Source organism: Macaca fascicularis, chromosome 9, assembly GCF_037993035.2.
Source record: "Macaca fascicularis isolate 582-1 chromosome 9, T2T-MFA8v1.1".
In the NCBI taxonomy this organism is placed as follows: Eukaryota; Metazoa; Chordata; class Mammalia; order Primates; family Cercopithecidae; genus Macaca; species Macaca fascicularis.
The window spans coordinates 53,647,722-53,674,580 of NC_088383.1; the positions used below are offsets into that span (position 1 = coordinate 53,647,722).

Below are 26,859 nucleotides of genomic sequence, written 5' to 3' on the forward strand. Positions count from 1 at the left end.
TTTCTTTTCTATTTGAAAATACATTTTTCTTTCTTTTCTATTTTGTTTCTTTAAAATGCTGTTTCTACTAGTTTATGTTAATTTCACAACCTGACTTTGTCCAACATTTCCATAAATGGATTCTCATTTAAACCCCAGAAATATCCTTGGGTCATCCAAGGCAAACCATGGACCTGAGCCTGGCAGCTCCTGTGCTGCCACCTCTGCCAGGGAGACCGCCTTGCAAACCACAAGAGAAGGTTGTTAAGTGCACTGGCTCCAAACAGCCCAAGGATGGGCTCCTGCCTCCCATATCCCAGCTCTGAGACATGGGGCTCATGGCTGCTTTGAAGCTCCGTGTCTGTGTCCATTACATGGAGAGGGCTGGTAGCTCATGGGATTTTTGGGACAACTGGAGGACATGGTACCTGAAAGTCCTGTGTGGGCCTGGCAGGCACAGGCTGCCCTGGAAGGTGCATGACCTAGGTGTTGGTCTGTCCCTAGCAGGAGTTCTGTCCTGAACTAAGGAAACGTGCAGTGAATGCATTAGGCTCCAGTTCCCCTTGGCCTCCTGAGCAGGGAGAGGCTCACACAACCTGAAGGGCAGGCGCTCTCTCAGAGAAGGAACTGGAACAAGCTGGTCCCTGGCAGGCCTCCTTCCTCAGTGAAGGCACCAACAGGGCCCTGGAGGGTTCCCACAGTGGCCAGAAAGAAAGCCGCCTCCCCCAAGGCTCAGGAATGCCCAGAATAGTTGTTTCCTCACGGCCTACAAGTCCATGTGACCCAGGCTGAGGGTCCCACGTTCGGGGAAATGCCTGGGAAGGGGAAAGGACAAGGGTAGCCTGTGGCTGCATCTGGGGCCTTCCAGACTGACCAAGGCCGATCGCTCCTCCTCCCCATCAGCTTGCCTGGCTGCAGCATAGACTTTGGCCACTGTCTGGGAAAGCTGAGCATAGCCACCAGGGCCAGCCACCATCCTGAGCTCTTGGCCTTTCCCTCAGCTCCTCCCTGGAGGCTGGCCATCTTGCTCAGGTCTGGCTGGGAGCATCAGCCTTTAGGCCAAGCCAGCAGCAGCCAGAGTGGACTGAGGCCTCCACCTGGCAGGGCAATGGGGAAGGCATGGAGAACCCTAGAAGGGAGGCAGGGGTTCCTATGGTTACAGGATCAGGTTTGGAGCCAAACAGACTCACATCCAAATCCTCACTCTGTCACTTCCCAACTGTGTCCATTTTTGGAAAGACTCAGCCTCGGCTTCCAGTACTGATTTTGTGAAGAACTCCACTCGGTGGTGTCTCTTTCCTCTAGGGCCCTGGCTATGTCCTGAGGTCTGGCCAGCCATCCGCTGCCGCATGTCAGGCCTGTGCTGAAGCACCAACAGCAGAGATCTGTTCCAAGGCTCAGGAATGGGACCTGCGGCCGCTGTGGTCATCCCCTGGGGCCACCGGCTGCAAAGCCCAAACCAGCTGTGTCTGTCCCAGTGCTGGCCTGCGGTTTGCACAGGCAGCATGTGCAGGCCCCACTGGGAGCAGGGAAGCCTCGGAAGGGAATGCCTCTAGGTAAGGGATAGTTCTTTAATTCAGGCTCACAGGGAATAAACACTGTAGTGTTTCTCATGTGCTGGGACTCCAGGGGGAAGGGCCAGACACAGGGGAGTCTGCAGAAGGAGTAGTGCGGGTAACTACTGATGTACAAATATTGGAGTGAGATGGACTTGGGTACCAGTGTGACCTTGGGTGTGCAAATGAATGCACAATCCTGGAGGTAGTTTCTGTCTTCATTGCAGAGATGAGTGGAGAAAGCGTCCAACATAACTTCCTACTTAGCTATTGTGCCATCATTCCAAAATTATTGTAGTACCTTCTATGTGCCAGTCACAGCAACTGATAGGCAAATGCAACAGACCAAGTCCTCCCTTGCTGCACAGCACAGGGAAGCAGGCAAGAAATGAACAGATGTGCTGGGCAGTGTGATGGAGAGGAGCAGCAGCAGGAGGAGGCTGGGGGCGCAGCAGCAGGGGAGGAGGGGGCTTCTGCAAAGGCTTTTCTGACAAGGCCGTGGTGAGCAGAGGCTGCAGGAAGGGAAAGGTGAACCACGTGATGATATGCAGGTCAAGAGACCACCTGCTGCAAAAGTCCTCTGCCAGGGGTGGGCCTGACCTGTTGAAGTAAGAGAAGGAGGCCAGTGTGGCTGCAGCAGAGAGGACTGAGGTCAGAGACATGCCAGGCTGGTGGGGCAAACCCTTGTAGGCTGTTACGTCACATGGGCTGGGAAGCCACTGGAAGGCTTGAGGAGGTGGGCTGCAGCCAACCATCATCACAAGCCACTTCAGCTGCTTCTGAAAAAGCCTGAGGGTGGACAGTCAGGGGTTAGCACAGTGATTTAAGCGGGAGGCCCCTCTGACTTGGACCAAGACAGTAACAGTGAGAAGTGATTGGATTCTGGAAATCTTTTTAGGATAACTAACTGGTTTTGTTAATGGTTTAGCTTGGGGTTGTGTGAGAATAAAACCAATCAAAGATAAATATAAGGGCTTTGGCGTGAGCCACTGAAAGGATGAGTTGCCATTTGCAGAAATGGGGATAAACAGGTGGAAATTCAGAGTGTCATTCTGCATATGGTGCATTTCAGAGGAGCAGCTGGGTGTACAAGTTTGGGCTGGAGACAGCACTCTGGAATTCCTTCACGTTTCCATGGTGTTCAAGACCAAAAGAACAAGTGAGTACAACTGGTGCTCAAGAAGAGCTAGGGGCCAGGTGCAGTGGCTCCCGCCTGTAATCCCAGCACTTTGGGAGGCTGAGGTGGGCGGATTACCTGAGGTCAGGAGTTCGAGACCAGCCTGGCCAACATGGTGAAACCTCGTCTCTACTAAAAATACAAAAATTAGCCAGGCATGGTGGTACACACCTGTAATCTCAGCTACTCAGGAGGCTGAGGCAGGAGAATCGCTTGAACACAGGTGGCAGAGGTTGCAGTGAGCCAAGATCATGTCACTGTACTCCAGCTCAGGTGACAGAATGAGACTCTGTCTCAAAAAAAAGAAAAAGAAAAGAAAAACAAAAACAACAAAAAAATAAGATGAGCTAGGAGCACTGAGCCCTGAACGCTGTCACAGTGAGCTGTCTGGAGGAGAAAGAGGAAGCAGGGAAGGGGAATGAGAGGGTGCGAAGCAAAGAAACGGGCAAGAGTGGCCTCCTAAAGGCCAACCAGAAAATGTGCTTCAAGGAGGGCGATCGACAATGTCAGGCGATGCCAAGGGACTGAGGAAGCTTAGCATTGATAACTGGCCTTTGGATTTCCCAGCATGGGGCTGACTGGCCTCCTAGTGCCCGAGCACCTGCAGCGCATGAGCCATAGGGTCAAAATGCTATTGGGCGTAGGCTCAATGAAGGGAGAAGTGGAGAGACAATGGGCATGGGGAACACAGACAACACTTTTGAGGGCTTGTGTGTGATGAAAAGCAGAGATACTACAGAAGATGCAGTGGGATATAGCTCAGAGATCGTTTTCAATGGTGCTTTGCTTTGTTTTTGATAGGAGATATTATAACATGTTGGCAGGTTAATGTAAGCAGTGAAAAAATTATGGTGTGGTGAAGGGGGAAGTCATGAGAGGCATCCTTGTGCAGGTAAGGACTGCTTGTCTCTACGTCCCAGATGCTGCGGGCCCGGGAGGGGGGTGACAGCAGCTACAGTGCATATATATTGGATGAGAGGGTGGACAAGAGGTGAAGCTTGCGAAAGCCCCCTTCTTCTTCTTCTTTTTTTTTTTTTTTTTTTAACTTTTAAGTTCAGGGATACATGTGCAGGCTTGTTGTATAGGTGAACTCGTGTCATGGGGGTTTGCTGTGCAGATTATTTCATCCACACGTATTAAGCCCAGTACCCATTCGTTATTTTTCCTGATCCTCTCCCTCCTCCTACTCTCCACCTTCTCACAGGCCCCAGTGTGTATTGTTCCCCTCTGTGTCCATGTCTTCTCATCTTCTAGCTCCCACTTATGTGGAACATGTGGTGTTTGGGAAAACCCCCTCCGTAATGCTCCCTTTCATTCTGTGACAGAGGAAGCCAGATCATGAGCTGCAAGTTGACAAAGGAGAGGAGGAAGAAAGCTTAAGGAAAGGCAAGAAAGTATGGAACAAGCCCCATACTGGGCTGAGTAGAATCAGGCAGCTGAGTATGAATTTTGAGAGTGGACAGCAGGGAAGAATTTTTTCTAAGCTCCGATCAGCTTTGCAGGTGCAGGTGCAGGTGCAGGGTGGACTGAGTGAGACTTAGCTGGGGAAGGTTAAACAGCAATTGACAGCTGGGTCCTTCGTTCTAGGCCCGGGGCTCTTTCCACTCGGCTGCCAAGTCCACAAGCCCCACTTGCTACCCCAGGCCCCTCCATTCATAGCAAGAATAGGAGGGTTGGGGAGTTCAGAGGCTTCACCTATGGCTTCACTCAGCTTTGTTTCTGTTTGGTTTCATGGGCCAAGAGGTGGACACAATTCCTTATGCTCTTACATGTAGCAAGGCAATGGCCTTGAAATCCGAGAGCAGCTAAGATGGGAACCCCAGGGTTGGGCTCTGACTTGACCAGAGGCTGCCGCCCAAGGCCTGGTGCTGCCTTGCAGCCTGAAGAGTCAGCTTACTCATTAAGTCTGTGAAACAACCATGACTAGGCACTGGCAGGAAACCCTGAAAAGGCATTATGGAGCTTCCTCCTAGTGGTGGATGCCTAGGAGCGGACTCCACCTGAGGACAGCTAAGGATTTAGCTGTCTCCAGTTTGCTATGCTCAGCAGATACACAGACTGTGTGGTGGGCCCCAGCCTTCCCTGTACACACCTGTGGCTGTGCCAGAGCTCTCCTAGGCTGACAGATGTTCACCTGTCTCTCCACAGCTGATGCTGGGCAGGCAGGGTGGGTGCTGCCTGGGTCCTGTGTGCCTTATGTGGAGGCTTCAGGAATGCCTCTGGGTCTTTGATCAATCCTAGTGGGTAGCAGGCACGGCTAGGGAATCTGTGTGGTCTAAATCAGGGGTCCCCAGCTCCTAGGCTGTAGACCAGTAGGGGTCCATGGCCTGTTAGGAACTGGACTGCACAGCAGGACGTGAGCTGTGTGTGGGGGAGCACTACTGCCTGAACCCCGCCTGCTGTCAGATCAGTAACAGCATTGGATTCTCCTAGGACCGAGAACCCTATTGTTAACTGCGCATGCCAGGGATCTAGACTGTGCACTGCTTATGAGAATCTAACTCATGCCTGATCCTCTGAGGTGGAACAGTTTCATCCAGAAACCACACTCACCCCACCCTGCACTGTCTGTGGAAAAATTGTCTTCCAAGAAACCAATCCCTGGTGCCGAAAAGGTTGAGGACTGCTCGTGTAAATGGTCTTTCTTTGGAGCTTGCAAGTTGACCCTGGTGATGATTATTTGAGTGTAAATAGCAGAAATCCTCATTTTAGCTCCAAGAGGATTTACTCGGAACACACGGAACCCAAGGCAAGGAGTGCGGCCAGACCTCACCAGGGACCAACGCCCTCCGAGGTTCTCCAGGCCCTCCATGGGCAGCCACAGGTTGCTTCCCTCTAGGGCTTCCTGGTCTTGCATCCCCACTTCTCTGAATCTGTTTCAAGCAGTGGAGGCTCCTTCCGCTTCTGTCTCCCGGCGGCCCACACTCCAGAGTGCCCAGTCCTCAGCTGCAGGCACAGAGAAAGGGAGCAAAGTCTGATGCTGTTGAATCACAGCCGTGTACTCCTGTGATAGAAAATCAGATTGGCTTGCAATATGCATCTGGTGTCCACTTCATGCAATCAGCCGTGCTGAGGGAACCCCATCACTGTGGGGGTCCAGCTTTCTCAGCTGTGTTTGTACCTCCCACAAGTGATGGGAATGAGGAGGCTGCAACCCAGTGCCCTGTGCCCCCCGTGCCAGACTCCCTGTGTGAGCTACACCTCCAGCTTCTAGAATAAGTCCTCTTTCCAATTCACAGGAGGATACCACCTGGGCTCTCCATGCCAGCCCTCATGGGCTCAGTAGACCACCCCTCCAAAGAATTCACTTTTCTCAGGTTTCACCTTCACAAGCACTTTTTAAGCGAATCCTCACTGATGCCTAAATTAGGGGTCTTTTCTGTTTTATGCTTCCCTGATGCCTGAATACACCACAATCTATGAAAATACCCACTTCTCACACGGCAGTCGTCAGACTGCAGGCTTCGTGGAATTAGAGCGAGTGTGTCTTGCTCCCCACACTCCTGCGGTGCAGGAGTGGCATTGCAGTTGTTGTTGGCCGAGTAAATGGGGGACAGTGCAAGCATGCCAGGGCTCAGGCTTTCTTTCTGATGCCAGGTCATTTTGAAGGATTGCCCGTTGTTGATTCCCAGTGCTAGGATAGCAGTGTGGTGTGCTGGAGACACAGGGGATAAGACCCAGTGACTTCTCCCCATCCTTTATCTGAGGGGCAGGCTCAGCTTCCAGATCACTTCCTGCTCCCTTGGTCTCTGAGCTTTGTTAAGGGGCTCAGCAGAGGCAGATGTGGGTCTTATTCTAGCTCTGTGGACTCCAGGAAACAGGAGGTGAAGAGAGGGAACAAAATGGGGAACTTTTGGGGTGGAGGGGTGGGCTTTGTCCTGTCCCTCAAAAGCTAGCTGCTTCCACACACTCTCCCAGTCTAATCCTCCTGACCCTTGGCAATAATAAGCTTCGGTGTTGCAGCTGGGAGACTGGAACTCACAGAGATCAAGGGATGCATCTCAAATCACAGAGGGAGCAGAGAGTGAATGGGACGCAAGCCCCAGTCTACTGATCTTCCATGAAGCCTGCACAGGTCCCCTGACACCATGCTGCCCTTCCCGGCCTGCTCTAACCCTTCTCCCTTTCCCAGTCCATCTGCAACTTAGCGCCCACATGATGACCATCCCATTAAGTCACGGGAAGGTTTGGCACGGGATGATGTGATCACATCTGGACCAATGGGGAAGAGGGCTTGAGGACCGGATAATCTGACTCAGACATTCGGAACTTTCGTGCTGACCTCTCCTTTCCAGCAAGGTTGACTGTGGATGACAGCGAATGTGCTAGAGAGTGTTAAGGGCTGACCTCTGTGAGGACCAGAGTCTGTTTGCCGGGCTCATCTCCTATGCCCCATGTCCAGGACAGTGCTGGCTAGTCATTGCTAGATGACAGAATAGTGTCTGGCTTCCAGCAGGGTCCCTGTGCAGAGCAGGAAACACACAGAGCATTGGTCCTCAGCAATTATCATCAGGGCCAGACCTCTGTTGCATTCTCCCAGGACTGAGAAGGGCAGTGTGGAAGTTTTCCTCCTCATAGCTGTCAGGAAATACCTGAGACCCTTGCACAAAACCATCCCTTGTGGAGTAGAGGAGATGCTGGCCTTTCAGAAGCAATTCTAGCAAAACCAAGGACACGCAGAGAAAAGGGAGCACCTTTCCCTGCTAAGGATCAGCTGTCCAGAAGAGGCAAGTATGCCTCCAGAGTTCTCAGCTGTGATTAGCATGATTACAATGCCCTGTTTTCCATGAACCACTGTAGCCAGGATTACACAACCCTCAGGTTTGGGTTTGAGGGGAAAAAACCATGTCCAGAAAATTCCAAGTAGTAACACTAATTTCAAACTGTTGGTGGCTACATTTGAGTACAGATCTTTATTAGGAAAATTATAAGTGCATATACATTTTTTCATTGGTATGACTTCAAAGTAGAAATTGTTGTTTCCCAAAGAGTTGTTTCTTATTGATTTATTTTTTAAAGCATACTGCATATAGGAATCGGCCTTCTCCTGGACCATTTTCACATTATCTGGGAGATGCAATTGAAACAATACAATATACAGTATTCATCACATTTAACACTGAATTCTTCACTGCTCAGAGACTGAGAGTTCAGCGAGGTTGCAAAATAACAAATTTTCTACATGGTTTTGTCAGTGGTCTGCTTAGGGGATTTGGAAGTTTCTAGGGAGTATTTCCCAGGAATGAGGCTCCTTCAGAATGGGTCAGGGAAGCTCTGTAGAGGGATCAGAGCACTCAAATTCTCATCCAGCTGGAAAAGGGTGTAGCACCTGGGAAAGGCGATCAACTCCCAGTCACGGTGATAACACCAGTCAGAAGATCACACCATGGAAGGGTCCAATGAGATCCAATGGAAAGACTTAGAACGAACATCTAAGGTTGTGGGTCGTGGGGGAGTGGGGGGAACTTTCTGCTATTCAGCCCCTCTGCTCCAAGCTGAACCTTTTGTCTCAGGAAGTAATGTCTAATAACAAGCAGAGTGCCCTCTGGAGCCTCCTCGCTGGTGTCTCAGTGCCTGGACAGAGGGGGACACACAGTAGCACAAACACGTGGCACAGACTCAATCCCAACACACAGCCAGTCCATGAGCCTCTGGCCCCTTCCTCTGGGTCCTGATGCAGAGCTGGCAGTGAGGGCCTCCAAAGAGGTTACAATGAGCCCAAGGGAATGTCAGGTAGAGGCAGCACCAGGTCCCAGGACAAATGAGGGAGCCCTACTCAACAGCTCGCTGACACACTTGACTAGCAGTTTGAAAGCAAAAGGAGATTTGGATTACAAGAGACTTTTCCCTTGCAAAGGAAGACTGTATTTAAATGCATATTGCTTTAGCTGGGCAGTCTCCACCAAGGAGCTGATTGTTAGCAGAGGAATTGTTATGCAAATAATCTTCCCTGCAGTTTCTATTCTTATCTATTTTCTCCCATGAAGGAGAAATAGAAATGATTCCTCTCCTGACTGTAGTCAAGATTTAGGGTCATGTTTGTTTCCTCAACCAAGAATTCAATGGTCTAGGTTCATGGATTGGGGGCAGGTAAGTCCAAGTTCTACATGACAGATTTTAAAATATCTTGGATTAGCTGGATAATGACTGCCCCACTGAAAACTCAATTATACTGCTATAGTGAGAAGTTAATTTCAAAAGGTTTTGAAAGAGTTCTGTATCTTTATAACTAATAAAGATCCCTCAGGCTCTAGTTTTTCAATGTAACATAGCTAGAAAGAGGATTTTAATTTTTGTTTAAGGGACAATTTTGGTTGATGGATTTGCCTTCTGCCATGAAGATCTAATTTGAAATACTTATGAAAATACATAACACATATTACTAATAACTCTACAGATTATTAAATTCAAAAACATTTACAATTCAAGATTACGCCACTATAATTTACTTCCTACTTCTTACATGTTACATACAGTTTCCTTGCTTTGACTTCCGTGTTTTCCACTTTCTTCATTAATTTTTTTTTAAACTGGGGTCTTTAATCAAAGGGGAAAAGTATTAGTAAGACTGAATGAAAAACAAAACAAAAACCCGCAAGTGCTTGCCTTTGTCAAAAGTGAACATTTTAAGTGGCTTAGTACAGCTCTACTGACTGTCCTCAGTGGAAGGGGAACACTCCAAATGTCAGGCAGGTTGACTTACTCTTTGCACAGCACATCGCTCTCTTAGAGAAATGTCCTGTGGGAAGGGCCCGAAGCACAGGTGACACGCAGAGCAGAGAGGGCCCAGGGAGGAAGGCAGGAGATGATGGCAATGCCAAATGGTGAAGAAGATGAGGTAAGATGTGAATTGGGAAGAAATCTTCATGTCCAGGATTGATTATTTTACGGGCTGGGTTTTAAAAACCAATACCAAGTTGTGAATGCTTGTTTTCCGCAAGCACTGCTGGGCTTGGACCTAGTTTGAAGGTACTGACAACTGAGGGAGAAATGATGGGGCAGCAAGCCTCTGGGGTCAACCCTGGTGCACACCAAATTCCCTTGGGCTCTGCCCATGGACCCAGCATGGTTTTGTGATCAGTGGGGGAACCAAGGTAGTTCACCCCAAAGGAACACGGCTCTGATCAGGACTGCACTCTAAGGGGAATCTCCTCGCTCAGCGGCTCCATAGGGGGAACAGTGCATGCATCAAGACACTGGTCACAGAGGAGGATGCTGGCTTTGAACAAAAACACAAGATTGGACAATGGACAATATTTCAAACAAGACACAGATGTGTACAGTTTTCAGGTAACACAAGACATTTTCATTTCCTGCTTGGTGCACAGTTTATATGAAAGCTTTGGTCCTGAGAGTCCTTTTGCGGGGCCATGGAGACAGTCGTGGACACACATGACGACGGATGAGACACAGAATGATGAGCAGAACGTGGAGGATGTGGAGGTGCTCGGGATGAGGGCTGGGTCTCACTCTGCCCTGACCTCACACTGCTGCCTCAGCTCAGGGTAGCCCTGCTGCCCTCCCAGAAGAGGCAGACTTGGCTCCCATGTGGATGGAGAAGTGGGTGAGCCTCCCGTGTGGCCCTCCACCATCCCATCCCAGAGAGAAGCCTTCACTAGGCTTTGCCCAGGTTGACTGGTCCTGGCACCCACAGGCATCCCTCCTGGTGGTTCTCCACCCTAGGGCTGACCACGGGGGCGAGGTTCCTTCAGCCCAGTCTCCCTAGCTGCACAGCTCAGAGAATACAAAACCCAGGAGCCCTGAGTCAGAGGAGCGGCTCCATGGAAAGACACTCTAATAAGGCAAGTACAATAATGGCCTTAGTCTAAGCTCCTATGTGTCACCAGTGACACTGAATAATCAAACTAAATGAAAAATAAATGTCATGTATTTTGCTACATAATCAAATGGTGAAAATATGGCAAAGTGTGCAAAACAAAGCCCTGGGACCCTGCCCTGGCAGGGGAGGCTGTGGCAGGCCCTTCCCTAACACTGGTTTCAGAGCTGGGATCCTACTGTAAGGGTTCCTCAGGCGTCTGACCCTCTCACATCTTGAACCTCCTGTTGACAAGAACAGAGGGAAACACCATTAAGGCAGGTTCCCCCCACACCCAGCTGGCTCCTGCAGGGCGACTGCCTGCGCGGAGGCCCTGGGGCCACTCCCTACTTCCAAGTTGCCACCTTGGCCATGCATCTCCCTTCAGAGGCCCTGGGACAGCAGAGGGGAGGGGAGTGCGAGACGCAGCCAGGCTGAAGCGGAAGGACCCATGGACGGCAGAAAGCAGAGAACAGACACGTGGCAGACATATGAAGGCACAGAGAGGCCCATCAGAGTGGTCATACGACGGGGACAGGGCACACTGCTTACCCGGCACTGGCGTGGGACTGGGGCTCAGGATGCTGCTGCCTTGCATCCTGGCCTCGGCTCTCCCAAGAGACACTTTCATGGCTTCCAGTAACCCCTCGCCCTCGGAGCCTCTCAGCCAGGGGCCATGCCACTGCAGGTGGCCCCAGGTGGGGCTGCTGGAGGTGGCACAGGGCTGGGTGCACAGGCGGCCAGGACTTCCCAGGAGGAATGCATGCTGGACAGAGTAGTGACCATGGCGCACCCCTCATCTGGCTCCGACTGGTGTGAGCACTTCCTAGTTTCAACCCACCAGGAATCCCGGTCAGGCTCTTCGCTCTTCCATGGCGACCCTGTCTTCAGCAGCGGGTGTACCACCTGCTCCTAGGAGCTTCATAAGCCACTTGGAAGCCACAGTGAGCCCCCAGGGCATGTGCAGTCACATCAAGACATCAAGACAGGACAGACCTTGCAAGCGTTCTCAAGGGGGGACCCACTCTCAGTCCCTGCAGACCCTGCTCCCCAGGAGTGGGACGGGAGGGAGGCAGCATTGCTTGTCACTGCAGCAAGCAGTTTGTATCCTCAGGCAGCCTTAGCCGGGCCCTCTGTCCCTAGGGAGCCAACAGCTTTTCATGCTGACCTGGACAGACTGGCCACCCCTCCCCAGGCACAGAGCCCTGCTGCATGTGGAGTCCGAAGAACACAGCCAAGCAGGGGGGGCACAGGTTGGCCCTCTTGGGGCGCTTTTGTCAGAGTCCCATGGACCACAACGGCTACTGGCTTCCACGGGAAAGATGGCAGCCCCAGGCAGCCCACCCAACAGCCCTGTGCCTTAAGACGTGGGGAGGGCAGAAGACTAGGGCACCCCTGTATCCAGGGCTCAGGCCTGTGACCCCCAGTGCTGGCAAGAGGAACGTAGGCCTGGAGAGTTGTCCAGATAAAAGGGATAGTGGCTGGAAACAAAGGCCTTTGGCTGAAGCATCCTAGGATGCCTCCACAAGGAGGAGAAGGCATGGCTCTGATCACAGGGAGCTCATTAAAGCTCAAGGGGACACGGCGCTCCGGGTCGGGGTGTGTCTGACATGCAGGGGTCTTGGTGGGTTTTCTCCTGAATTCCATGTGCTCCATCCTCCAACCACTTCCTCTTTTTGCATTTATTAAAATTATGACCCAGGTTCGGGGTGCAGGGTGGGCAGGTGTTTATGTGAGGTGGAGAAGGGCTGAGAAATTCAATGCATCCTTTTTCAGAGCACTACTGAAACGGGGGCCTTGCTCTTCCATCCTCCCAGTCCAGATTAGAGAAACTTGGCAAAAAAAATCTCACATATACATCTACATGGGCAGGGACGGAGGGTGCAGGAAAGTTCTAGAGCTTAAGGGGTATTTGCTTTAGGCAGATAAGGTATTTCCCATGAATGAGGACCGAGGCGGCTGCGCCGTGCAGCCGGAGCACACGCCATCACACAGGAGGCGGGAGGGGACAGGCTGGGATCCCCAGGGATTCAGGACCCTTGCAAAGTTCCATAGCACATCTGTCCTCCACGTGGAGGACCTGTTTAAAGCCTCTAAAGAGAATTGCCCAAAAAGGAGCTCCCTGAGAAGTGTTTCCACATCTGCTCTCTGAGAACGCAGCATTCCCTCCGGCTCACCCCACACAGTTTGCAGAAACCCACCCGGGCTTGGGGATCAAGCCACTCCCACAACCCAGGAAGGAGAGGCTGAAGAAGCCCCTTCCCAGGTGGCAGAGTGGTGGAGGGAAAGGCAATGGGTATTTGGAAAAAGCTAGGGCCCAGCCCTGAGGCTCAGTCAGTTTTCACCTTTCCTGAGGGCCACAGAGGGGTGGTACACCCCCTTCCTGGCAAGGCCACCTCTACTGGGCTAGCAGGTTGCCCTGCACACTGGCCAGGTGGTTACAGCCTGGTCTCCACAGGAATGCAGACTGTAAGTGTGTGGAGCTGGTGAGCTCCCCAGTGAGCATGGGCCTTCTAAGAGAGGCAGTGGAGGGTGGGCTGAGGGGCTCAGCAAACCTGGGCAATCCTGGAGCTCCCAGGCTATTCTGGACAGAGTCCTGAGCACACAGGCTCCACGTCACAGACCCCTGCCCCAGTCTCTGCACAACTACTTTCTTCATAACTTAGCAGACCAATAAGGGCCTTTAAAAGCACATAAATACAGAAGCTGGTGTGGCTGGCAGGGCAGCAAAGCACTGCTCCCCCACGGAAGTCTGAGACCCTGCCCGGTCTGCATGGGGGTCTGTCCTGGAGGAGGATCGAGCAAATTTACAAAGCGCCGAGAGCAAGTGCACTGTGGTCCATCTCGAGGTGGCAGATAACTAGTTTTTCCTTTTCTGGGCAGCCTTTCTCTTCTTCTGTCGCTTCTTTTTTCCTATCTTTTCTTTTTTCCCCACTTTTTCTTCTCTGCGCCCCCTTAGATAAAATTAGTAGAACCATTAATAATGTGGAAATAAACAAAACTTCGTCTCAGTCTGCATACGATTTAACACTGGCCCATGTACCAGTTAAACTGTGCTTTCAGTCTCAGACCTGGAGGCCCCTGGTCAAAGCACTGTTTATCAGTGATTTACTAAGATAAATTGGACATTTCCTTCCATTCAAACAAATGTTCTATGGGCTCCTAGAACACCTTTGTGAATGGGTTACGGTGACTGCCAATCTGCCAACCTGAATCTGGTTCCCACTGGGGACAAGGAATCCACATCTCAGGGTACACCCAGGGCCAGGCTGGCCATCGTGGTCCTTGTCACCTTGCCCTGCCCTGCTCTCATGGGACTTTTTCTCCTCAATGCAGGGCTGAACTCTTAGCTTTCTCTAAGAAATGCCTGCATTTGGACATTTGGAGGCTGTGGGCCCCAGGTTCAGACTGCCATTTGGAAGAGGAGAAAAAAGGCAGTGGTCCCACCTTCCCCTTTCTAGACGCCTGTGAACCCTCCTGGGAATGAATGCAATTGTTCTGGAGAGCAAGGGAGAGAGCTGGTTAGCAGATTTTTATTAGAGCAACTGGCTCGTGACTGTCACATTAAAATGATTCAAGCTGAATGGTATTTAATGATTTATGGGGTGAGGCCACCTGTCCCTGTGAAAGCTTGATATTAACCACGGCCTGGAGTCATGGGATTTTTACATGGGAAAATGTGAAAGGTTGATATTACTAGGGTTGAGTCTCTGGGGATTACATGGGGATGTTAGGAGAACCGAGGAGGAGGAGGGAGGGAAGAGGAATTAGTGAGTCAAATATTATTCTTCAGAAAACCAGCACTACTATTTCAATTGGGTTTAAAAAAAAAAAAAAGATCCAAAAACTTGAGCTGCAGATCTAATCTGCTCGTGAGAAAAAGCCCATACACTGTCACACATGGGCTGTGAGAAGGGGTCTCAGGCACCTGACCACAGGCAGGCTTAACTGTATAAACCAGAAACGTCTATGAGCTCCATCACTAACAACTAATGAATTTTATTTCAGGTAAATAAATTCCCACATACAGTAGGAGGTTTATACCATGAAACAATTAGCATTTTATTGCTAGTGCATATAATGTCACATTTGATACAATTTTAGTACAAGTGAAAAAATACACTGTGGCTAACATTGAAAGGCTGCAATCACATTTATATATCATATATATTTCTTTACAAATTGCCAGTAGTTTGAGATAATAGAGAAGTATAAACTACTGACATTCATATGGCTCCACTTCAAATATATGAATTGTTCGACTATAAATATATTCTGAAATACATTTGTTTTCTAAAGAAACGTAAAAAAAAATGTGCACAAAAATATATATAAAAATGCCTTGCAAAAAGTTACAAATAACACCAGGACCATCTGTGGATCACATTTATGCATGGAAATGTCATCTTGCCAACAGTTCTGATTGGAACCTGAAACCCTGCTGTGGCTTCAGGGGCGGGCAGTGGCAAGATGCTGGTTTATTCATTGATTTTTTCACTTCTGATTTCAGAAACCTCAGAGTTTGTAGTGCCTCCATGGCATACATAGTCTTCAGAGGCAATCACAAAACCAAATCGCTCAAAGCGAGCTCTCAGATTTAAAATTGCGTTTGATTCTGTAAAGACTTGTCTTTTGTGGGTAAGCAGGGGGACCATCACACATCCCCAGGACAGGGCCAGCTCCATTTGGGAGGAGGCCAAAGATAGATCTCACAGAGGGCCCGAGCTGGGGGGCAGGCCCTGGGAGGAGAGGGATGCAGGGCACGAGCCCCAGCGATCACCCTCTTCCCGGCTGGTGCGGCGCTGATCAGGCTACAGAAATGAGAAGCAGAAGCAGGATTAAGCATGCTCTCGGAGTCGGAGAGAGGGTGGGAATAGCTGGGAGAGGGGTCTCTGAGCACAGTCCCAGTGACAGTGGCTTCTACATGGAGCCTACAGAGCCAATCACTGAGGTTGAAAGAGGAGGTGAAGGCGGTGGCAGTACCCAGCCCCAGTTGGTATCTGAGCGCCACAGAGGCCTTCCTCCTGGGAGGGGCACTGCTGCAGGAGCCTCATCGTCTGGAGGAAGGATACTTTTTGTAACTCCCTGTTGAGCCACCACCTGACTGTGCCCAGACTCCCCAGGGGAGCAGAGGAGATGCTCCAAACAAGCCAAATTCAGATCTTAAAGTAATCGTTGGTTTAAAAAATGAGAATGAGAATGATGATGATTGTGATGATCATGAAGGAACTAACTGCTTGGAAATGCTGTTGATAATACAATTTCTTTCTTAGAAAAACCCCAGTAATAAAAGCTCCAACGTGCACGGGTACAGGGCATGGATGAATACAAGCTGCAATATCATACCGTACGCTATAAATGCGGTGTCTAAATGCTGGCAAACCTCAGGCCCGATCCCAGATCAATGTGCCCACCCCACACACACACCCGGTCCTCATGATTAAGGCCCCCTCCCCCACATCTTTGCCCTTTCATCTCTCACAAAGTTTTAGTTTTCCTCAAGTGGGTCTAGCAGAAAGTCCTTTATGGCTGTTGTGCTTACTTGTTTAAAGCTTTCTCCAGGTACTCCTGAATCCACTTTAGCTTCGGGTCAATGCACACTTGTCTGTTGTTGTTCTTCAGCCGAGCTCTGTGAAAACAGAATGGCAACAGTGTGCGGCTGCACAGGAGGAAGGCGCTGCTGCCACGTGTGCATCCGCTCCCCCAACACCCATCTAGGGCCCTTGCTGGCACCCCGTGCTCCACTTGGCATGCTCAGGCTCCAGAGGTGCTCGCGATGTGCTGGGGAAAGCTCAGCGCTGGCAGTGCAGGAAGTTCCATTACAGAGACATGGAAATGTGAACAGAAGTCTTTCCATGGCAGTGCAGGGGGAATTCATGTAAGGGAGCATTTGAGCTCCCTTGTCTTTGAAGGGTAAGTAGGAGCTTGGAGAGTAAATAAAGAGGAAGGGAAAATCAGAAGCAAATACGCCAGGGGGGTTATCAAAGCACGCAGAGGACACTGAGGAAGGGGAGGACAGGATGCTCTAGGCGCCTGTGGAGGGGAGAATGGAGAGCAACAGATGAGAGGTTTATTTGGATGGGTCATCTTGATAGACATAGGGCCGACTTAAGGATGGGCGTGAGGAAGCCTGGAGGCAGGAGGCCTCCAGAAGTCACCGCAGTCTGACCAGGAGAGTGACCAGCCAGGGAGGGGAGGGGCAGTGCAGGTGGCTTACCAGAAAATAGTTTCTAGAAAGATTTTACAAGTTCACTGAATGTTTCTTGGTCTCATTTGTTTTTAAGTTCACACTCTCAAGAGCTTCCCTACAGGCAAACTCCTGGGGAAGGCCTGATTCATCTCTCTGGATCTCTTGCCAGAAAGCCCTAGGTGCCAAGGAATGTCACACAGCCCAAGTACTTAAGGGTCTTGAGGACAGCTAAGCCCCAGCACAGTGGCTCAGGAGCACCCAGGGAGTCTTCAAGTCCATTAGGTGAAGAGGGTTGCAGAGGTGGGTGTGGCTCGGAGCAACCCACAATGGGGTTCAAATCTAGGCCCTGCCATTTAGTGTCTGTTTAGACCTGAGAATTGTATTTGGCATCTTCAACTTCAAGCAGGTCCATGCTAGCTAAATTCAGTATCTTTAAAATACTCTTCACAAGAGATAAAGTATCATGTTGTAGACAAAGTACTGAAAATATATTCATCTTCTAGGGCCCTAAAATATACTGTAAATAACAAACACATTCAAGGCAGTAAAGGGTGAACTCAAAACTAAAAAATTTTCTAAAATCAAAACTGAAAACTGTTGGTGTCGGGTGGAAAAGTCTTTGGGAATTTGTAACTTTGGTTCCAACTGCTGTCCCCACTCCATTTTTTGCACTAGGACTTCTGAGCAATCAAATCCTCTCCAAGAGACTCCCCGAGCCCTTGCTTCCCCGTGTTCAGACACAGGACCTCGTGAGCATGAGAGGGCCAAGCTATAGGCTTTCAAGCACATGGCTTTCTTCCTGCACTTCTTGCGGTTTTCTGCACCCAGCTGAGATTCTCCTGTCTTGTGGATGTGTGAGATTTTGGCCTTTGTTTCCCAAATGAATAAAATCAAATGTTAGCGGCTGCCATCCACACCAAATAACACCAAAACCTCATATGCTGTACTTGAGAAAATACAGGTAAGTGAGCTGAAAATGTTGAAGTTTCACCCAATGGTTAAAGAGGACTTAAACTGAATTTAGGTTTTGTAAGTTAATGGAGGGCATCGGATCCCCGAAACTGGCAGGCCATTTATCACTGTTATTAGCTAAGGGTTGGCTAATTTAGTAGGCTTCAGTCAAAACCTTGGCAAAGCCCATAGTTTCTCCAACATCTAGCTGTGCTGTGCTGAAGAAAGGAGGTTTGGAAAGAAGAGAGAACTACTACAAGCACAGCAGGGTGTGCAGGCCAAGAACTGCTTTTAAAATTCATGGCTGGTGGCACACTAAAGGTCCTCATGGTAAAAATAGCTGCCACTAATTATGCCAAGTTCAAGGTTGGACACTTGGCTTATGTTACTTCTACACCTTTAACAAGACTTGGGTTAGATGTTACTATGTTCGTTAGATGCAACTTTGTTCGTTAGATGATGTTCAAGACTTACACAATCTGAAGGGCACAGTTCGGAGTGTTGAGAATTTTGAGATGCTTGACGTTGGCTCTGGCAACATGGCTTTCGAAGAATCGGCATGGGCATCTGTAGCTCAGGCTGACGGGCTTCCCTAGAAGAGGTAAGGAGAACAAGGCACTTGAGTACCCTGCCAGATTTTGGTAATGTGTGCCTGGGTCTGCAGCAGTTGCTGCAGCCATTAAGGATCAAGAGATGGCATCACCGGGGTGAGTTCCAGGTTACTGGTGCATTTTGGGAAAGGCCATCTCCTCAGGCAGCACAGTGAGTTCTGGCTAAGCTCAGACTCAGCTTCTACAGGGCAAGGAGACCAACAGGGCTGAGGAGAGCTGGACCCTAGATGAGGGGGGAGATTAAATTAGAAGCCACCTGCTCAGTGTCTTAAGGTAAAGGTAGTAATTATAGGAGATAACGGTTTCAGTCCAAGGTACTGAGATTCCCAGTTACTCTTTGTAAAATAAATTCCTCAAGGGACAGCTGAGAAAGATCTCTTTTCTCAGGGAAAAGGAAGGGGGACAAGAGGCTCCAGGCTCTCTGGCCTCTCTCCTCTGGCCCAGGCCTCTAGCCAGGAAGCACAGTAGCGCTCAGGAATGCTGCCCTCCCCAACCCACAGCCCCCTCCTCACATTCACCTAAAGCTCTGGAAGGCACAAAAGAATCCTGGCTGGCTTCCTACCTGTGAGTCCCCTGAGAGCAGGCCAAGGGCCCACCTTCTGCCCAGCACTTCCCCCAAGGCTTGGAGATTAGTGGAGCTGGAGTCAAATGTGGTTTTCATTGCCTAGGCAGGGATTCTGTAGCCTCAGGAATTGTATTAAGATCTTTACAAAATCACCAATTTACAAAATGCCATAATTGACACTCATTAGTGTAAATTAGCAAGGGGCTCCTGCAGAACCCACTGCTCAACCTTTAAATATAGAATTGCAAGCCCTGGAGGGCTGGGATTTGTGTGTGCTTTTTGTTTTTTTGTTTTTTTCCTTGCAGATTGTATCCAAGCCCCACTTAATACCCCAAATTATTTGAACTTGTGGATCCTTTCATCAGAGATTAAATGTATGTCCAAGAATATTTAGTCCAGAGTTTTTTTTTCTTTTTTCTTTTTTTTTTTTTAAGCTTGCCTGTTTACAAAGTTCTGAGAGGCCTCTGTCTGAAGTTCTGCACCTTTGGGAAAGAATGCTGGGGAAGCAGGAAGAAATCTTGAGTAAGGGGCTCATTTTATTTTATTTTTTTCTACAGGCTGCAATCAATTGAGGGATGATGTGGACTAAGAACAGCAGTGTGTATTTAGCCACCAAGTTGCAGGAAAAGGGGACCACTTGTCTCCCCACTTCCTTGTCCCCGGGACCAAATGCAACTCCCTGAAACCCAGGAGAAAGCCGAACATCAGGTTGCTGGTGACTCATGGCACTGGAGAGACCCAAAGCAGCCTTCACTTTTGTACCTGATCTAACTCCAGAAAGGCACCTCTGGGGCTCGCTTCCAGCAGCTGCACTGGGACCCTGCAGGTGAGGTCAGCACTGCACTGTAACCAGATCACCTGGGAAAGCCACCACCAGGGCCGCGGCCTGCAGCCTGGGTAACTGAGGAGCTAAACGCTCCTCTCTGAGTGTTGTGCCTACAGGTTTCCCTGGATTTCTTTTGGGCCCTTCCAAGCTGAGGCAGGGGGTGGGTTGGGGGTGGACAGGAGAATAGGAGCCCAGTAGTGAGGCACAAGCCCCCCTCCACCCCGCCCCCAAGCAACAGTGAGCTTGAAGGTATGCATCCAAGGGCAAATGCCGCAGCCGCCCCCGCTGGGGTGGGTGGGGCTGTGACTCTCCAGCGCCCAGAGAAGAGAAGCTCCTCTGGCTCCCCTAATCAAGCAGCGGTGATCAGGCCAGAAATCAGAACCTATTCAGAGCTCAACACACAGGCGCTCTCTCCTCTCCCCCTACACCCCTGGGATTATCCGTTTCCTTCAAAAGCAATTCTTGTTTCTACTTTCAGGACCTAAGGCCCGCCTGTCAAGCAGCGAATTTCAACAGGTCTTTTTAAAGTGACAGAGCCCCCAGGTGTGCTTACCAAAAGAACAGGGTTTCCTGTGCACCTCATGTGCTCTTTCCTCCAGCTTTTTGTCAGTAAGACTAACTTTCCCAACCGTTCTGGATGTAAATCCGTGTACTGGCAAGAATCCTGACTGGCTCTGATGGTACCCCGGATTTGGGACCCAGTGAGCTTGGCTCCAGGAGTTTTCAGAAAGCCTTCCAGTCTAATGCAGAGACAGGAGCCCAGCTGGCCCCTCCAAGCAGGCTTAGGAAGGGGGGCCACCCTGAGTTTAACCCCGGGAAGCCCAGGAGCCCAGCTGCCTGACGGAAGTCAGCCAGTGGGGGAGGGGCAGGACCCCTGGCCGAGCTCTCTCCGTAGTTCAGCTTTAGGACTAAGTGTGGGGCCAGAGGGAACATAGGCACAGCGAGGTGAGGTGGTGGTGGGGGGGGGAGGAACAAGCATTCTGGCGATGTGTACAAGGAGAAGCAGACCTGCCTGGAGCCTAGCCCCTGCCCTGGTTACTTGGCTGCCAGTGGGGCAACTCTGAGGGCCATGTCACCCTTCCCAGGCCAAGAGGAGACTGGGACGGACCCCACGTCTCTGTGCTTCCCCCAGGTCAGCTGCACCCATAACTCAAGGACTGGGGTGCCTCATTCCAATCCTCTCTCTAGCCCTCTAGGGGAGGGGGCAGCACCGTTTCCCAGAGCGGTGCACTGTGACACCTCCAACCTCATCCCACCTCTCAGTCAATAACCGCCCAAACCAGAGCCCTTATAGGAACAGAAGAATATCCAGCAATAAAATCTAGAAACATGCCCCATGACTTGGGGGGTCAGTGTGGAGACACTGCCTCAGGGACTTTTCAACAACGACAAACATTCCCAATTGCCTTCAGTCTGTGTCCTGAACACTTCTCAGGCAGTCCGCCACGACCCCGGGCGGCCCAACCTCTCCTGCGCGGCTCAGCTGCGCTGGCCCTGCTCACATCAGCGCGCAGTCCACGGCCAGCGAGGACGCCGGGGCCGCGTCTGCACGAACCCAGTCGAGGGCCTGAGGCGCGCTGGGCCCGCACAGCCCGCGGCTGCAAGAGCACTCAGGGTGTCCTTCAACTCTTTGCAGGAAACTTCGCAGCCAAGGAAGCGCAGCGGCCTGAGCCACAGGGTTTCGTCTCGTGTGTTCAGAGGCAATAGTTTATTTTGGTTTGCAGCGGTGTCCTATGACAGGGCAGCGAGTTTCTCTTCAGCGAAAGAAAAGAAAAGAGCCCTCTCCCAGTGAAACGGGACACCAAGGTTCCCAGTGGCTTAGGGCCTTGGAGATTGAACTTTGCTGCAGCTCTCATTCCGGGGCAAAGCGCTTGGCCGGCTGGTGACAAAAGCGCCTGTCTGCAGGTGTGTTTGGGGAACTGGGGAGGGGGCGTGGGAGGCCCGGAGGGTCCCTAGGCTTCTCTCGGGTGAACCCGAGAAGAGGCAGGGAGGTAGAGGCTGGACGCGCGCCCAGATCCGCGTCGCTGCGGACCGCGGAGCTGTGCAGAAGTGCGGCCTGGCGGGTGGCACAAGCCCGACAGCTGCGCCGCGCAGCCCGCCCGCGCCTGGCCCAGAGCCCCGCGAGGGTGTGGGGAGAGGATAGGCTTCGCAGGGAGCCGAGGCTGCGCGGCTGCATGGGACCTCACAGCCTCGAGTCGCGGCATGAGGCGAACTTTGCAAAGCGCGCTCTCACCATGCACCGCCCGACCTCCAGCACTGTGCTCAGCGGGACCTCGGAGCCCATTCGCCGCTGGAAACCGAGCCCCGCGCGGGAATGCAATGGCTGCGGGTGTGGGTGGGCAGGGGTCTGGGATCCGCGATTCCCCACCTCCGCGCCTTCCCGCGCCAGCCCCGAACGCTCCCTCGGGGCATTCCTGCCCAGTTGTCCCGCCTGACCTCGCTCTGCAGCCAGCCTGAGGTCGGGCGGTCGCTCTCTGCAGGTCACAAAGCCTCGGCGCAAAAGTAGCTTTGGACTCGACACCGCCGGAGCTCCCAGCGAAGCGAGCTGCCTCCACCCCCACTGTGCCGGGCGGCTCAAACTGCAGGCGCAAGCAGAGGAGTTGCGGCTCTGCGCTGGGCTGGAGCCGGAGCCCAGAGCCTCGCCAGGGCCTCCCCGCCGAGGGCACTCACCGTCGCTGAGGCAGAGCGTGGTCAGCACGAGGGCCAGCACGACTACGACCTTGGCGTTCATGGCGCTGGCTGGCGGGCTGACTAGCGCGGGTCGCGGGCCGGACGCAGAGCGGGCACTTCGGCTAACAGAGAGTGAAAGTGCGGCGGTGGGAGGCGCGCGCCGGGCGCTTTACATGCGAGAGCCAGGCGGGGCGGGGCCGGGCGCACGGCGAGGGGCGGGCCCGGAGCCGAGTACTGGCCGTGGCCGGGGTCTCTGACGCTCTACTCCCTGGGCGGCGCCCCCCACCCCTCCCCCTCGCCCTTCCCCCTCGCCCGCTGTGCTCCGGGGCCGCAGTGCGCTTCGGCCTTTGACCTCAGGCTCCGCTGGGCCACGCACCGCAGGCCGGGTCTGCAGTGAGGTCCGCAGCCTGGGTGACGCCGGCTGGAGGGCCACTTGTTGTCCCTGTGACAGGGCCCCGCTGGAGAGACTGAGGACCTTAGGAGGAAAGTGGGGCGCGCGTGGAAAGCTGCAGGATGGGGCCTTTCCATGGCAGGAACTGAATGAGAACCAATGAAAAGCAAACGAATTGCTCCCGGGGCTGAGGGACTGCTGGTGGCGGCGGTCCAAGGCAGCCGAGGGGGTCCAGCTTTCTGTGCGTGGGGGCTCAAGCTTGCAACCTGCCCGGCTAGCGGTGCTTGGTCCGCGGGAATGAGACCGGTCTTGTCTTTGCAGTCAGCGTGGCTCGGACTCCAAGCCCATGGCGCCACCAGCCGAGCCTCAGTTTCCTCACTTGTACAAAGCAGAAGGCGCCGGCGGCCGTCAGTAAAGGGAATATAGCTTTTGTAGCTCCGACCTCTCAACTGTGAAATGAGCTAATCACAGGCCCACCCTGCGTTGTGGGACTGGGGAGATTCAATGAGACCCGCCCCACGCCGCGAAGTCTTCTGCATCGTTTCTGACAGGCAGACGGTACTCAACAAATGGAAGCTGTAAGTCCTTTAAACCTAAGTATTTCCTGCCTTACCCAAGAAAAGCTCCACGCGACCCAAATTGCTGAGACAAGAACTCCTCCACCCGGACCTCCACCTCCTAGGACAATACTACTGGCGTCTGTCATTTGGGTCCAGAAAACTCTTCCCATGGAGCCGGCCCTCGGCGTTGCTTAGCTCTCCGGATACCACCGGGACACCTCAGATGGCCCCAGCCCGGCGGCGAAGGGAGGGTGCGGGCCGGCACCCAGGAGGCGCGGGGGTGAGGAGAGCGCCCCTTTGGGCCTCTCTTTGTGACCGCGGGCTGCCCCGGCCACCTCTCTGTGTCCTTCCCGCACAGCGTCCAGCGGAGTGGGGTCAGTCGCCGCGTGCATCCAGGGGCCTGCCCTGGGGACACGTCCCTGGTCCTGGGGAGTCCTGGCCATCGGGGAGTGGGCTGGCCCGCCAGGCCTGCGGTCAGAGGCTCCATTAGGCGGGGGCGGTCAAACAGGAGGCCGCGAGGGCTCCGGAACTCCGCTGGTAGGAATGGGTGTTTTCTGCGTGTTTTTTTTCCAAAACCACTTTGGTCGTTAGATGGCTGTGTGCCGGCACTCCATCCATCCATCCATCCGTCCATCCATGCACCCACCCACCCACCCACCCACTCTGGGCACTGGGCTTGGAGCTGGGAACCCCACTGACTTGGCCCTTGCCCTTAAAGAACTGAAGGCAGTGAGGTCCAGTGAAGAAGGCAACTGTCGGGCGTCCGCAGGTCTTTTCTGGGCTGGACGGGTGATCCTGGCCGCGTACTAGCAGCAGCGCTGGGGCTCTGGCGCCCCCTGGTGGCAGCGCCTCCCTCCCGGCTCCCAGAGGTCTGGCGGGCTCCATTCCTGCGCAGCTGGCGAAACCCGGGAGGGCGAAGGGGTCCACGGGAAATCTACACCCCGGCGGAGGGCCGCCCTGGAGTTCGGAGACCGACCCCGCGGGAGCCGGGCGGCTTCGCTTGCCCTTAAATCTAGCCAAAGCAAAAGCCACCGCCTCTCGCTGCGTCGTCTTCTTTTTTTTTTTATTTGCCACAAAATCAGGTGGGCAGCTGGACCTAGGATCTGTTCCAGAAGCCTGAAAGGCCCGCGTGGGCTGAGTTGAGAGCGTACTTCAGGCCTGGCCGCCGCCCCTCCTGCAGGCGCCCTGCGGCCCCAGAGCGGAAGCTAGTGTGGCACCCATCGGGGCCATCCCTTCCGCTAGTCGTTCGTTGAATACTTACTGAGCGGCACCCATCGAGGCCATCCTTTCCCCTAGTCGTTCGTTAAATACTTACTGAGCACCCACTATGTGCTAGACCTGGGCTACATGTTTGAAGTACTTTAAAAAAGGCACTAAACGTTTAGAAGCACATGGCACTAAGCCTAAGTACGCACAAAATACTTAGAAGGTCATTAAATGCTAGCGAAAGATGCAGCACAGGAAAGTGGGGTGGGAGTTAGGATTTTAAATAGGGTAGCCAAGGATCCATATTTTAGTTACAAGCCTAACAATTTTATAATTTGGCGATTGAAATTTAAAACCCTGTACACTCTGGGGGCCTCTTCACCGCCTGCACCGCAGGCGGCCATCAGACCAGGCCATTTTAACATGGCTCCAGCTCACTGGGCCACAGGGGCACCTCTCAAATTTGGGTCAGCGAAGCTCCCCACCCTTTTCTCTGTGTCCTGTGCTTATGCTTATGCTCAAAAGGTTCTACCTTTCTTTCTCTGCCTGGGAACTCTTATTTCCCATAGAGCCCTACAGCAACCCACCTTCTCCCTGAGGTCTTCAGACTCTGTGCCACTCTGCCAGGTAGTGCAGGGCACTGCGGCTCCTCAGGGATGCCTTGTTAAGCACAGTTCAAGTTGGGAGGCGGGGTCTGGCTGCTGAGTTAAAGGCAGGACATCTCCTGGGCTGGCATGTGTGCTATGTCTCTAGACCCTTGGGCAGCATCTGCCCACGCCCCTCTGCCTGGCCTGGGCTGTTCACTCCTCCAGGGCCCAATGACTGGGCCTGCAAGAGGGTCCCCAGTAGGGATTGAAGGTTTACACTAAATCCGTGTTGTACAGTGTGTAATTGACAAGGTGACTTCAGGTAGTACTCTGAAATTTGTAAAATATAGATTTATGTGTTTATTTTTTAAAGTAATAAAAAATATAACTAACAGTAAAGGCAGATATTTCAGATATTGCTCAGTTTTTTTTTTTTAAAATATATGGTTCAAGTTTTAAAAAATAAGTCATTTGAAACTAACATAGCAAGTACTAGTCTAGGTGGCTGGAGACATAGCAAAAATTTTGACAGCAATACAAATAGATCTGAAATTTGAAAACCTTTTCTACATGAAGAATATTTTTTGTATTTTTTTATACCCTCCCACCCCAATCCCCCTTTTGAAATAAATATTTGGCCCCAAAGTGCTGAAACATAAAACCATACAAGGGAAGCACAATGTCTTCCTCACTCGCCCTGCCAGGTGAGGCTGGAGAACGCTGGTCCAGGAGCGCTCAGGTTGTAGGAAGATTGTGAGGCCCTATGGGATCCCTGGACACCCTTGGCCCTGCCACCCCTCCAGGAGTGCTGCTCTCCCAGCTCCCATGCAGTCCTGGAGGGACCCACGGGAGAAGGTTGCAGGTGCTCACCCCTCCCAACCACCCACATCTGCCCTCACCCCTTTGACACCTGGCCCTGGGGTTCAAGAGCAGGTGGCCTATTCCAGGAACCAGGAAGCCTGGTGTGGAAGACAAATCCTCACCACCTTGCTGATGTCATCTGTGCAGCAGGTACACTAGCTGGCATGGTGGGCTTAGTCAGTGTGAAACCACTTGGCCCAGAGAAGGCCCTTAGGAAGATACTGAACAGTGTACTTACATAGGACTTTAGTTTGCCTTCTTTGAATTTGTCACATTTGGTACTTTCAAAGACCAAGCTTGCAGAATAAGTCCCACTGTCTCAGCTTTGAAGACATGGAGTCCAAGTCTCCATGGGCTCTGAGCCCAAGGCTCAGAGCTGAGGGCCTTGGCCAACATAACAGAGCCAGGCAGGAGCAAGGGTGCATCTCTCTGGGGCCAACATCTCTGGATCCTGGAAAATCAGCCAGGCCCTGGAAGCACGCTTGGGGACATAAGTCACTCCCATGGCAGTCGTCCAGGAAGCCTTTTGGAATCCCGTACCCAGCGCCAGGACTTGGCATTTGACCAGCTGGCCATATTTTTCCCATCTAGATCCCCACTGGCCTCAAGAGCCAGTTGCAAACAGCCCCAGGTTGCCCTAGAGGGAAGGACCCCTGGGAGACAGAGCTGGTCCCCACTGGCTCTGGGCACATGTGTAGGCAAGCAAGGCACACGGTCAGGGTATGTGCATGTACAGCAGGCCAGGACTTCTGTCTGAGCAGGTCCTGCCCAGAGACTCCCTTGCTTGACAGTGCTGAGGCAGGGGGATCTGAGAATGTAAGAATGACAAACTCAGTTTCTCCTTACTCTCATAACACAAAATACTTCTGTTACTTCAGATATGTGTGTGGGGTGGGGTGGGGTTTCCCCACAT

The 26,859-nt window shown here is 52.2% G+C and overlaps 1 protein-coding gene and 1 long non-coding RNA gene across 9 annotated transcripts in view; one reads left to right on the forward strand and one right to left on the reverse strand.

Moving 5' to 3' along the window:
* Nucleotides 1–22,486, reverse strand: LOC102124268 (stromal cell-derived factor 1). 7 transcript variants are annotated; one of them, XM_074001518.1, is made up of 4 exons: nucleotides 22,108–22,486; nucleotides 18,144–18,261; nucleotides 16,071–16,157; nucleotides 1–5,658 (listed from the first exon to the last, which is right to left on the reverse strand). In XM_074001518.1, the coding sequence occupies exons 1-4, from the start codon at nucleotides 22,400–22,402 to the stop codon at nucleotides 5,655–5,657; spliced, it is 504 nt and encodes a 167-aa protein (XP_073857619.1). In that variant the 5' UTR covers nucleotides 22,403–22,486; the 3' UTR covers nucleotides 1–5,654. The 7 variants fall into 7 exon arrangements, with proteins under 7 accessions (XP_073857619.1, XP_005565153.1, XP_005565152.1 ...); XM_005565096.4 differs by lacking the exon at nucleotides 1–5,658 and adding an exon at nucleotides 7,607–10,773 and having other exon boundaries at nucleotides 22,342–22,486; XM_005565095.5 differs by lacking the exon at nucleotides 1–5,658 and adding an exon at nucleotides 7,607–13,482 and having other exon boundaries at nucleotides 22,342–22,486.
* LOC141407669 (uncharacterized) overlaps nucleotides 21,168–26,859 on the forward strand; it is a 20,554-nt gene continuing 14,862 nt past the window's right edge. For both annotated transcript variants that reach the window (XR_012417648.1, XR_012417647.1), the window contains exon 1: nucleotides 21,168–21,576. This is a non-coding gene — a long non-coding RNA (uncharacterized lncRNA). The remainder of the gene's footprint in view (nucleotides 21,577–26,859) is intronic.